The sequence below is a fragment of the Orcinus orca genome, chromosome 17, assembly GCF_937001465.1.
Source record: "Orcinus orca chromosome 17, mOrcOrc1.1, whole genome shotgun sequence".
NCBI classification, from domain to species: Eukaryota; Metazoa; Chordata; class Mammalia; order Artiodactyla; family Delphinidae; genus Orcinus; species Orcinus orca.
In genome coordinates this window covers 1,156,280-1,169,481 of record NC_064575.1, presented here as the reverse complement: position 1 = coordinate 1,169,481, position 13,202 = coordinate 1,156,280, and the positions used below count along the sequence as shown (strand labels likewise).

At 43.1% G+C, this 13,202-nt stretch overlaps 1 protein-coding gene across 1 annotated transcript; it reads right to left on the bottom strand.

Annotated features, from left to right (window-relative positions):
• Nucleotides 1-1,006: 1,006 nt before the first annotated feature.
• On the bottom strand, nt 1,007-10,514 carry PPDPFL (pancreatic progenitor cell differentiation and proliferation factor like). The gene is given in 6 exon segments (XM_033437689.2): nt 1,007-5,268; nt 8,684-8,755; nt 9,078-9,161; nt 9,264-9,341; nt 10,461-10,487; nt 10,490-10,514. Coding segments are annotated over 6 exon segments (291 nt in total). The 3' UTR covers nt 1,007-5,263.
• Between the last annotated feature and the right edge of the window lie 2,688 nt (nt 10,515-13,202).

The window sequence follows — 13,202 nt, the reverse complement described above, 5'->3', positions numbered from 1 at the left end:
GATATTATCAACAAAGTAAAAAGGCAACCTACAGAATGGGAGAATATATTTGCAAATCTTAGTAACCAAAATATATAAAGGACGCTTCGACTCAGCAATAAAAAAAAGACAACCCGATTAAAAGTGTATAAAGAATTTAAATAGAAATTTCTCCAAAAACAATACAAAAATGGCCAATAAGCATGTGAATAGATGGTTGACATCATTAGTCTTTAGGGAAATGCAAATCAAAATTATAATGAGATACCACTTCACATAGGGTTATCATATGATCCAGCAATTCTATTCCTAGGTATGTGACCAAGAGAAATGAAAACATATGCTTGCACAAAAATGTGTACATGCATGTTCATAGTAGTGTTTTCATAATCAAAAAATGCAAACAGCCCAGATGAATGAATAAACAAACTGGTATGTCCATCCATAAATAGAGTAACATTCAGCCATAAAAAGGAAGAAAGTACAAATACATCTAACCATATAGAAGAATCTTTAAAGCATTATGATAAGTAAAAGAAGCTAGACACAAAAGTTCCTATATTGTATTCCTCATTTATAACGTCCCCAATAAGCAAATCTATCGAGACAGAGGGTAGATTTGTAGGTACCAAGGTCTGGGTGGACGGGGTGAGGAGAGATGAGAGCTAACGTGTATGGGGTTTATTTTGGGGGTGACGAAATTAGAACTAGGGAGTGGTGATGGTCACACAACTTTGTCAATATACTAAAATTCACTGTACAATTTAAAAGGGAAGATTTTACGGTATATAAGTTATATTTTGATCTTGGAAAAGCATTATGAGAAAATATGAAAATAATGGGGAAAATGGAACTCAAATACCCATGTGTGTCCAAGGAAAGAACTAGAACAATGAAACAAAAGCACGATTTCATAAGCCAGGAGAAAACAATCTCCAGATGTAAAGAACTACCGGAATCTTTACATTTAAAATAAACCCTGTGTATGTGGGAGGGTAAAATGACACAAAACAAGCAACTGTAAAAATATCTTCATGAATTTACTTAAAAACAGTAATTTGAACAGTTACATAAAATGTTACCCTTCCTATAAAGAAAGAGACAGGCAGGATTCAGCTATACATACATTCTTCAAGCCTAGGCCACCTCAGAGCAATGGCCAGAGTCCTCAGGGAAAGGAAAATGGTCCAAGAATTCCAAGCACAGACAAACGATAGTGGAAGTGCGAAGGCGGAGTTACACACAAGCGTGCGAGTGCCCAGGGAACATTGTTCCTACAAGTCAATCTTCAGGAAACTATCAGAGAACGAACTTCAGCCAACCAATTAGTCAATTAAGTTATTAGGGCAAAATTCCAGCATTGAGGATTGAGTACGTGAATTGTTTGACTGAAGTCTGAAATAAATATGGTAATTATGGTTACAGAAAAAAAAATGTAAAAATTGTAATCTTAGCCATGTAGAAATGATATAAAATGGCTAAAATTGGAAAGAGAAAGAATGTAGGAGTTTCTATATAGCTCTGGTTTTCTCAATGTTTAAAAATAGCTGACTGACAGAGATAGACTTAAACGCTGCTAAGCCTACGGTAGAAATATAGGTATATTTGACATTATAAAGATAAACCAAAGGAAAATAGCATAATTAGTTAAATACACTTGGTGGGAAGAACAGAAGAAGATATTGTACAAAGGTCTACAATCCTTTTTCTGAAATTCTTAATTCCTGATTCTCAAGATACTAACTTACTTAGATAATCATTCAGTTCAAAACCTGATCTGAATGGGATGCTATTTATAATCTCATTTTTCCTGCACTGTGTGATCGTGCTGTAATATTAACGTGCTCAGGTCTGTATGTTGGTATACAATGCGTAGGTAAGCATTATGCCATCATCTAAAATTCTAAAAATGTTGAATTCTGAACATGTGGCCCCACAGGTTTTAACTAAGGAAGATTTATATGAGTTCCGTCATTGTATAGAGTAGAAAGCAAATAGGGATCATCTAAACAGCATCAGTGAAAGTTGCGATTGCCTTAGCTAGCCGTTAGAGCAAGGAGTGACACAGAGCAGACTTTTACAGAAGAAAATCCAGGGAGCCACTGATGTAAAGTTTATTTTAAAATCTATGAAAGCAGGAGTCACAGCCCAACGTGTGAGCTAAGAAATAACATCGAACTATCCACTATATATAAACAAATGTAGGGCTTCCCTGGTGGCGCAGTGGTTGAGAGTCCGCCTGCCGATGCAGGGGACACGGGTTCGTGCCCCGGTCCGGGAAGATCCCACATGCCGCGGAGCGCCTGGGCCCGTGAGCCATGGCCGCTGAGCCTGCGCGTCCGGAGCCTGTGCTCCGCAACGGGAGAGGCCACAGCAGTGAGAGGCCCGCGTACCGCAAAGAAAAAAAAAAAAGTAAATGGGCTAAGCTCATATGCTAAAAGACAAATTGGAATTCAAAGTAAAATCTACCTTTAAGTGGTAGATAAGCAATAACCATAAAACAAAGAAACTCAAAAAGTTTTGCACAAAAAACATTCCAGACAAATGAAAACAAACAAAACTACAGGCATTGTAACCTTAATAAAATAAGTGGTTGAATTCAGGATTGGAAATAAGAAAACAAATATCTGTTACAAAGGGCACTTTACAGTGACAATGAGCTCCTCTTGTTTGTTTGTCTGAACAGTGGATGCAGGTAGGACCTTGCTGCAACACCGTGCCAGCTGGGGGCTCCCGTGGGTACCACGCAGGTGTGTGCTCAGTGGTGAAGGCGGCTGCCTCTGGGAGGCTGAGAGAGGCAGTGAGAGCAGAACATCTTCCCTCGCTGATGGACCCGAGTCAGTAGTTCAGTAACACTGTGTTTGAGGCCTTCCCGAGGGGCTGCAGTGCTGAGGTTACGGTGCGCCGCTGTAAGGCACCTGGGTTCTTTCCAGCCAAAGACTTAGTTTAATTTTTATTCATTGCTCACTGCATGGGAGCATCAATGCCCACTGCGGGGGATTTCAGGGGCATGCGTGTCATAGCCACGGGGACAGTCCCGACTGTTGAGATGAGCATCCTCGTTGTCTTCTACTTTGTATTCAGGAGCTCCCCTAAAGTTATAGGGAGCGCCGTACGTCTGAGCACTGAAGTGGACCCAGAAAGAAGGCTGGATGCATCGGACCACGTATTAAATCTCATTCAGAATCGGCGTCACGGGGGGCGGGGCGCAGGAGCACGGAAGAGGCTTTTGATCTTTTCAGCAAAGACTTTTAATAAGTTTTGTGTTTTTAACTGAGTCAAAATGTGGACCTGTTTCAGTATTTTGCTTTCCTTGCTGAACCCAGGTGTCTTCCCTTCTTTCATTGTTCTTTCTTCCCTCTTTTAAATTTTTCGGTGGTTGTTGTTATTCGTATATTTCAGGAGGATTTCTCTCTACTCAACAAGAACCTCAAATGAGTGTCGTCAAGGTTAGACGTGTCCCCAAGGTTAGACGTGTCCCCAAAGGCAGTGGGTACTTTATAGGGTTAAAGGACCCTGGGCTTGAGTCAGCCTTGAATGAACCCCTTTGCTGCACCACAGGATGCCAAGGGTGTTTCTGTGACCCTGTAACCCTGAGGGTCAGGACCCAGGCACAGGCCACTGCAGAGGCATTTAGGGTCCCAGCAAGACTGCTCTTTCACAAGCCACCCCCAGTACCTTCCACAGAGCGTAGTCTGTCCCCTGCTCACTGTGTGGACGGGCCAACACCCGGTTAAGACACACAAGCAGCTGGTCACACGGTAAGAGTTTTCCCCTGAGCCTGCTGAGAGTCCTGTACTGGTCAGAGCTCCGCAGAGAAACAGAAGCAAAGGATTTATGGGACTTCCCTGTTGGTCCAGAGGTAGAGAATCCACCTTCCAATGCAGGAGACATGGGCTCGATCCCTGGTCAGGGAACTAAGATCCTGCATGCTGAGGGGCAACAAAGCCTGCGTGCCACAACCACTGAGCCCACGTGCTGCAACTACAGAGGAGCCCATGGACCGCAATGGAAAGATCCCACATGCCTCAACGAACATCCTGCGTGTCTCAGCTAAGACCCAACGCAGCCAAAAAAAAAAAAAAAAAGAAGCAGCAAAGGATTTTTAACATCTATTTCCTTATAATAAGGAACTGGCCCCCTGAATATGGAGGCTGAGAAGTCCCAGGACCTGCAGGTGGGTCGGCTGGAGGCCCCAGAGGCTACGGCGTACATTCCCATGTGAATCAGAGTCTGAAGGCAGGAAAAGACCAGCGTCTGAGGTCAGGGCAGGAGGGGAGAGCATTCTTTCTTCCTCGGTCCTCTGTTCCACTCAGGCCCTCAGTGTGTTAGGTGAGGCCACACGCATGGGGGAGAGGCAAATGCTTTACTCAGTCTATCAATTAAAATGTTCATCTCATCCAGAAACACCCTCACGGATCAACCAGAATAATGTTTGACCAAATAACGTGTAACCGCAAACTACCCCACATCCCAGTCAAACTGCACGTGAAGTCAAGCATCACAGACACACAGACAGTCCTAGACCAGGAGACGTGACCCAGGGCTTCTTGGAGGAGAGTCCTGGTTCCATACTTCCGTCCCTAAATCCCAGTGAATTACTGAACCCCCAACATAAGTGGGCTAAAGCCACGATAGGGGTTTGGAGGGGCTGGACCAACGCAGCACCGCCCGCTCAAGGCACAAACCACTTCAGACGGCAGAGCCTGTCCGCTGCCAAAGCAGGATCAGAAAAAACCAGCAGTGGTCATTGACTCAGCAACCTGCTAACGGCGCCCTCTGCCACCACCTGGACCAGTAGGATGAGCCCCCATCAGCCACCACGAGGGCAGGAAAAGGTTTATCAGTCACCCACGTCATCCAGCCTTTGGTCATCAAGAGCCTTTCTCAACGGGACAAGCGTCCCCAGCTGGTGGGAAAGAGCCTCAGAGAGCCGGGACCAGGGCCTTGTTGTGATGAGGGCGGGACTGAGTGAGGACTCTTGTGTCCGCTCGCCCGGGGCGCGGAGCACGGGGCCCAAAGCGGGTGAGGCTCACGGGCTGTCAGGAGCCAGGGACCAGGAAATGGAGCCGCAGCCTACAGGTGGCTTCAGGACGGGGCCCCGCCGTCCTGTAGACACAGGAGCCTAGTTCTGCCAAGCATCTCCATCAGCTTGGAGGATTCCAGAAGTGCGGACGGCCCACCTGTGAGACCCTGACACTGGACCTGCTGCCGAGACCCCTGCCCCAGAAAACTGGGACGTCCTGAGTTTGTGTTGCTTTAGCTGCCAAACTTGTGGTAACGTTTATGCTGCAAGAGGAAAATGAAAGCAACACGTTACACAGTTGCTCACAGCAAAGAAGACCCAATGCAGGCATAAATAAATAAATAAATAAATTTATTTAAAAAAAATACTCACCATATTTAAAATTTTCTTATGGAATGAAAATAAATAAGCTAAGTGCCAACAGAAGAATTTTTTAAAATAACAGAACAACAAAATAAATACAAGGAAATCAAAACAATAATTAATACGAGCGAAAATATTTCTGAATTCAAGATCATCATAGAAAGGGTAGGACTAAAAATCCTAATGCAAGCTGGTTATTTGTGATAAACAACAAAATATACAAATATCTACCATCCAGTGAAGAAAACAAGGATAAAATACTTAAAAATAAGGCATATTATGATGGAGAGAGTATGACAGCCCTGCAAATTAAAAGAATTCCAAGAGGGCTTCCCTGGTGGCACAGTGGTTAAAACCCACCTGCCAGTGCAGGGGACAGGAGTTCGAGCCCTGTTCTGGGAAGATCCCACATGCCACGGAGCCCGTGCGCCACAACTACTGAGCCTGCGCTCTAGAGCCCACGAGCCACAACTACTGAAGCCTGCGCACCTAGAGCCCGTGCTCCGCAACAAGAGAAGCCACCACAATGAGAAGCTCGCACACCTCAACAAAGAGTAGCCCCTACTCGCCGCAACTAGAGAAAGCCCGCGCGCAACAACGAAGACCCAACGCAGCCAAATATTATTAAGTTATTATATTATTAAGTTAAATAAATTAACTTTTATTATTTTATTTTTATATTTTTATTAACTTTTATTATTTTATTTTATATTATTAAGTTAAATAAATTAACTTAAAAGAAAAAAAGAATTCCAAGAGATTATTTTGATCAATTGTCTACAAATCAATGTGATGACCTGTATGAACTGGGTAAGGATGATGAAGTGAAGACAGACATGCAGAAACTGTTCTGAGAGCTGCCCCCTGGCAACCTCACGTGGTTTCTGAAAAGCTGCACTTTCTGGTGGTTTTACTGGATAATTACACCAAATCGTTAGGGAAAAGATCATGCCAACACTTTTAACCTTTTCCAGAACTTAGAAAAAGAAAGAATATTGCAAATTCTTTACAAGACATAAGGCCAACATTAGGACTCCAAAATGATATCACAAGAGAAGAAAATTATAGATCAATTTTATAATTAAATGAACTGAGTCATACGCTCATGGATTAAAATTAACTCCATGGATTTTGAAAAGCACTTAAACCATTAGCATCCATTTTTCTTTTAAAAAAGCAATTGAATACAGACATGCTTTCCTGAAAGGCTGTCTCTTGCTTTTCCCCTCTTAGTGAGAAAGCATTCGGCACACTTCCGTCACAGGCCCACAAGCTTCCTGATCGCCTCTGCAAGGGTTCTAGTGTTGCAAGTCAGTGTGTTTTCAAGGACACAGTGTGAAAGCTCCTCTCCCCAGCTCGTGCAGTTCAGCTGTAAAGGTCGTGTTATTTGGCACTGCTCTGGATATACCAGCCGACACAACGGGGCATGAGGAAGAAACGGGATACGAAAACCAGAAGGTAGAAGGTAAAACAATAATTTATTTGCAGGTTATATGACAGTTTATTGTTAATTTAAAAAATCTACTGAAATACTATTATAAGTGACAAGAGAATTCGTAACATACCTAGATAGAAAATTAATATACAGAAATCATTTGTCTGCAACGCACTAAACACAAGCATTGAGAGGCGGAGATGGAAGGAAACACATTATAAAAACATCTAGGAACACAACCATCCCTTAAAATGCAGATCGATGTGAGGAAAATTTTGAGACAAACCTGAGGTGCAGATGAAGCCCCGAGCAGTGGAAAAGCACATTAATCTTGGGGAAAATAATTAATTCAACAGGAATGGATGTTCCCCCTAAGTTAATCTTGAAAGTTATGCAGTCACAATGGAAGAGCAACAACATTTTGGAAAAAATAAGGGGGAAAAGGCAAGATTTTCAAACTTCATATGGAGACAAAAAAGCAAAAGTAGAAAATTTCTGAAGACAAAAGTACAGAGAGAAAGACTTCTGATGGAATAGATGTAAGTAAAACTAAAACCCCTGACATTATATATTGAAAAGGCACCGGAAGTCTCTAAGAGAGGAATGGCTGGGGTCCTCAGATGGTAGGAAGGACACGGAGCTGAGTTCCCTTGGTTTTATTTTCCCCTAATATAGCCTAAACTGAATACCGGAGGGAACAGTGGTCAGGAAACACCAGTGGGGGTAAACAAATAAACAAAAAGCCCCAGAAGAATCTGCTTGATCAGGTCAGAAGACCAGGAGAGGGGTCTGCCGGCCAGATGGAACACCCATTAGCTGTTACATAGAATTACAAAGAACAGTAATTCTTTGCCTAGAAGAGTCAGCTATTACAACAATGCCCACTGAAATGCAAAGTCAAAGGTGATTAGCTGAGAAATGCTTCTTTGTAAGTTGTCTTTACAATTGAGGTAAACCGGAAAAATAAATGAAACACTTACCTAAATAATTCAAGTCACTTATACTTGACAGAGTAAAGAATACATCTTTTCAACAACTGGCCTTACTTTGATTTTACAAAGCATCCTCTTTAGTTGATTCTGTGGAAAATGTATCAAAACACTGACGTTTTAACATTAGAATCTATGGACTGCACTGTTATTTACTCTTTTTACCCCAATTAGTAGCTAGTCATTAGTGAAGGGTGTAAAAGTCAACACAGCCACTTTTTAAAAACCATTAGAATAACAACTGCGCTATCCGGTATGATAGAGTAGTTCAAAACGTGTTGTGTCCAAACGCACAAATTCCATCTTCTGGCTGGTGATTGGCGCCCAGAGCCCAGTCCAGACCAGCAGTGGGACCTAGCAGGATTGTCTAGGACAGCCAGCAACTAGCTCACTGTTTTCTGTTTGTTTTTGTTGAGGCTCGTCTGACAAGTTTTTCTGTTAGAAAGTTACTATTTTTCCCCTTTGTGATTCTTAGGTACTTTATGGGGAGACACTCTGAGAGCCTGTGATATCTCGTTTCTCACATTTGTGTCCATTTATTTTAGAGCCCTGGGGTAATTCTTGCCTGGAACAACTGTTGCTGGTGTGTTTGCCATATAACGATTCTCCATCATTCCTTCTACGTTTATAAACTGGAATTCCGCTGCAAGAAAGAGCTTTTCTTTCTCTCTCATTTGTTCATTCAAGTATTTTTTATATCTAAATAGATAAATGGACTTTATTTTATTCTACAGGCAATTGTCTATTATTATCATTATTTTACTGCTGAAATAGTCCCAGATTTACCCAGCTCATTCCTGTGTCATTTTGACACATCCCCATCATCTCAGGGGCATTTCTATCTTTTTGGCGTCATGAAATAGTCCAGGCTTGTCTCTTACTGTTTCTTACCTGTCCTGGGATCAGCCATTTCCCCGAGGAGCTGTGATTCCTTATATTGGAGTAGATAATTGTTATTTGTTCCTGTAGGTATTGGAAAAACAAATTTAGAACCTTGCCTCCGATCCATTCCCACTAAACCATGGTAATAATCGGCATATGAGTTTTCAGTTTTTTCTCTACAGATAGAATTAGAAAGTGTGCTCTGATCTGACTGATGCTTAACTAGAAGGAGGGAGAAACTGTTTCCCCACCTTTACCCTCAAGTACGCTTCATATCAAAGCCTTCACTACCTTCCAGGAGACAACTAGGTTTTATCCTTATTGGTTATCATGATAATTATGACAACACGTATTGTTCTATTCTGAAAAGGAAATATCCTTATCAGGAAAGGCTAAAACTTACCCACAAGCAAACTGGTCTTCTCTGCCTGTTCAGACTGGAAAAAGGATTTAAACCACCAGGTGGATTCTGCCACTTCAGGTAACCCTACGAAATGAAATTCACATTACTCCCTTATCAAACACATTTGAGAGATTAAAAACGAAGGGAAATAATGAGGGTGATGCTGATAAGAAATAAACGACATACCTCGCTGGGATTTGTCATCATCTACGAAGTGAACAGAATCAGAGCCAGTTAGAGAGGCGCCTGAAGAAACACCGGATTCTGTAGGAAACAGAGGATAATAAACAAGCCAGTAAACAACAAACACAAATTTTTATACATAAACGCTCAAGCAGCATGGTTTGAAATCATTTAATCCTGATCACGAATTCATGAATTGAAAATCTGATTAAATTATCAGCCTATTAAAAGTCTTCCAGAATAATGCGTATTACATTTGTATTAATAAAGTAAATTTCTTTCCATGGTGGACAACTCTCTCTCTCTCCACAGATTAAATGTAGAATTTAAAATATATTATAAATGTTATCAAAATCAAAATCTTAGGAAGCACAAAATGAAGAATGAATATTATTGTACTATATTAGGAATATTTCTTGTATATTATATACACTAATTTGTACGGTATATACATTTTATTTGTCATATCATACTTGTATTTTAAACCTGTAAATCTTTTAAAAGATCAGGATATAAAAATAATTTCTAAGGATGTAAATTTATTGTCCGTGAAAAGAATAAATCAATAAATGTGTCCAACTCTTATCTACAAACAACCCTCGAAATAAGAGTTTTCTACCTGCTGGGATACATCCCTTAAATGATAATTTGGTTCTGAAATGATTGTTTCATTTTAGGAAATTTCTGAAGTTTCTTTAAGAAGCTACAATGTTCTATTTAGCTATAAATAATCACAGATGGATAGATAAATAAAAAAAAAAACTGGTCAGGTAGAAGCTGACCTACTACCCACAGCAGAAAATGGAAATGAGAAAATCTTTGAGGCAGAGTCACGTGACTCCTCTTTTCTAAGAAATGAATATTTTATTTATGTGAAATTTTCCGTTTTTAACACATCCTATTAAATGCAAGGTACATGAAATTAAAACATAATTATGAAGTATAAGCTTATTGTCATTTATGTGTCAGTGGTTTCATGGACGTAACATAACAGAGTTAAAGCAAGCAGTGGGGCTTGACCGCATTGATTCAGATTGGTCTCTGATGAGGTCTATTCCTATTTTCTTCACTGTCACAAATAATTGTCATTCTTCTCCCTTAAGTTCTGAGCAGGACATAATACGTAGGTTAATAATATCCCACAAACATCTCCTCAGATCATATTCTCTGGGGGTACCCTTCAGTGCTGGTACAATTTACTTCGATAATACTGGTTTGGGGCCAGAGGCATCCAATGGAAGGCACTGATGCCATTGTCCCCTGAGCAGGGCCAGTGAGGTGGTGGCCAGCAGCCTGCAAAACAGGGGCAGTGACGAAATGCTGAAATTTCCTTTTCCTTTTCCCATGAGTGTGTGTGTGTGTGTGTGTGTGTGTGTGTGTGTGTGTGTAACGCAGCATAATTTACCACGTAATAAATCTCATAAAGAGAATTAAAGAGTTTACACAAAATTGCAAATACATTGCAATGAACAAAAAATGCAATTGCTTTGCAAAGACAAGAAAAATATACATAACCAAGTACCATAACAATGCCTACAGCTTGCTCCACCTGAAACACTAAAGGTCAGAGAAGAAGTGTGAACACAGCTGTGACAATCACTCACCCGCCTGCCTTCTCCAACCTTTCTTTATGGTAAACGTGGTTCTAAAGCTTCTTCAGAAAAGGCACACCATGGAAGGGCCGACTGGCCGAGATCCGGGACAGACCAGCTGCCTGGCAGGGGAAGGGGTGTTAACCGCCTGCAAGGCAGAGAGCGGAGCTGCGAGCACACGCAGGTGGGCACCAGGCCACCACAGGTGGAGCTGCAGGAGCCCTGCACGCCCGCCCCCCCTTGACCGTGCCAGCCTGCCAGGTGGGCCTGGGCCCGGCAGGACTGGGCCCGGATGTGGCGCTGCCCTCGGCTCTGCTGGTCTGACGGGGGCGGGGTGGGTAGTAGCCCGTCTGGGGATAGCACCCCGCCGGGCTCTGTGGGGGACGCCCCCGGCAGGCCGCCAGGCCAGCCGGGGGACTGGACGCCGTCACAGACACGTGAGTGGGAGATAACTCTCATTTTCCTCACCAGCTCTGCACCACCCCTGGCCACTACTCCGCGCCCCTCTCCTGGCTGGCGGCACCAAGGTTTTACCCACCTGACACTAGTTTTTGTAACTTTCTATTGTAACACCACTCACACTTTATTGAGTTATTTGTTAGAATGCGAGTTTCTCAAAGACAGGGAGTACCCTATTCGTTTTCCCTTTAGCAACACCCAGTACAAAACCTGACACATACAGTAGTTCGTGTTCTGAAAATCTGATGAAAATAATGTATTATTCCTCCTGTGCATGGTAATGAGAATTACATCCTTGGCTAATAATTAAAATGCTATAACAGGGCTCAGATTTCCACACCATAAGCATGACGTAACGAGACTAATTTTTACCCGACTGTTTTCTGAGTCACGTCGTTTTTCAATAGCTCAGTATTAAAGTGAGGTCCATCCACATTTTCACTAAGTCTTTTGTCCTAGAATTAAGTTATGCAAACATTTCTCTTCGATCATAACAAGAAGAGAGCCCGACTCTGAGGACACCCTTCAAACCTAACGGACGCCTCCCTAAGGGAAGAGAAAGGGAGGCTTAAGAAAGAGTAAGTACTAATTAAAGTCAACGGCAGCCTCTGAAAGGTGACCTATTTATCACATGGGAGACACTATTACTCCTCCTGGGTTTATTGATGATGGATGAAGTAGTAGATAGATATCTGATTGCTGCTCTGTAGAGCATGGAAATTCGTGGCAAGAAAGAGAGTTTTGCTGGTAGATGATTTCCTACCACGCTGCGCTGTCAGACGGTTGACCAAGTGCGCAGCGTGAGAGCAGACCTGGGCGACTCCACCGCCTCTGCCTCATGCCCGGCTGCAACCATGAAATATGAAATGTCTGCGTGTGCACACGGCATGCCAGGGATCTCAAACACGCGGTAACATCCGGGCCATTGAACATGCCATATTAAACACACTGGGCACCTCTGACAACGATAGCTGCAAATGAACACGTGCAGCAGGTGCTTCCCAAAGGCACGCAGTCTGCGTGGGTGCTGGCCGTGGTGGGAATCATCCTCCATTCCCCTCACCTTCCTCCTGTGAGTTTTCCCAGGAAAAGAAACCTACCTGAGTCCCTGAAGGATGAGCTTACATTTCACAGCATCGGAGTCTAGTGGTGCCGGAGAAGGGCTGTGGACCGGGGCCACCAGCGTCCTACCCCCGGCCACCTCAGCTCCCTCTGCCTGGCGGTTGCAGAAGATGATACACCCTTCACATGCTGCCTGTTACCATCCCACTTACACTGGTTAATAGTCACTCTCCTCCTTTCACAGAGTTTCCCCAACATATGAATGACATCCAGCTGCAGTCAGCTCATTCCGAGGTCCAACAATCTACTGCCAGGGATGCTAGAGCTTCACCTTCCACACGGCCCCCCGACCAGGTCCTCACAGGTAGAGGCTGTAACAGTTGCCCTAGGTCTCAGTCTGCTGGACTCGCTGTACCAAAGCACCACAGACAGGGTGGCTTAAACAATAGAAATTTATACTTCATTTTCTTCCAGTTCTGGGGGCAGCATTGGTTTCTTCTGAGGCCTCTGTCCTTGGTTTGTAGACAGCCGGCTTCTCTCTGTGTCTTCACAGGGTCTTCCTCCATGTGTGCCTGTGTCCTAATCTGCTCTCTTATAAGAACTCATTCATATTGGATGAGGGTCCCATCCTAAAGACAACATTTGAACTTAGTTACTTCTTTAAAGACTCCGTCTCCAAATGCAATCATGCTCTGAGGTCCTGGGGGTTAGAACATGTGCATTCTGGGAGAACACAGTTCAGCCCATATCAACCTGCAAGAGTTTCCCAGGTGATGCGGGCGCTCCACCCATCACCAAAGAGGGGGTCCAGACAGCTGCCGGCCAGCTG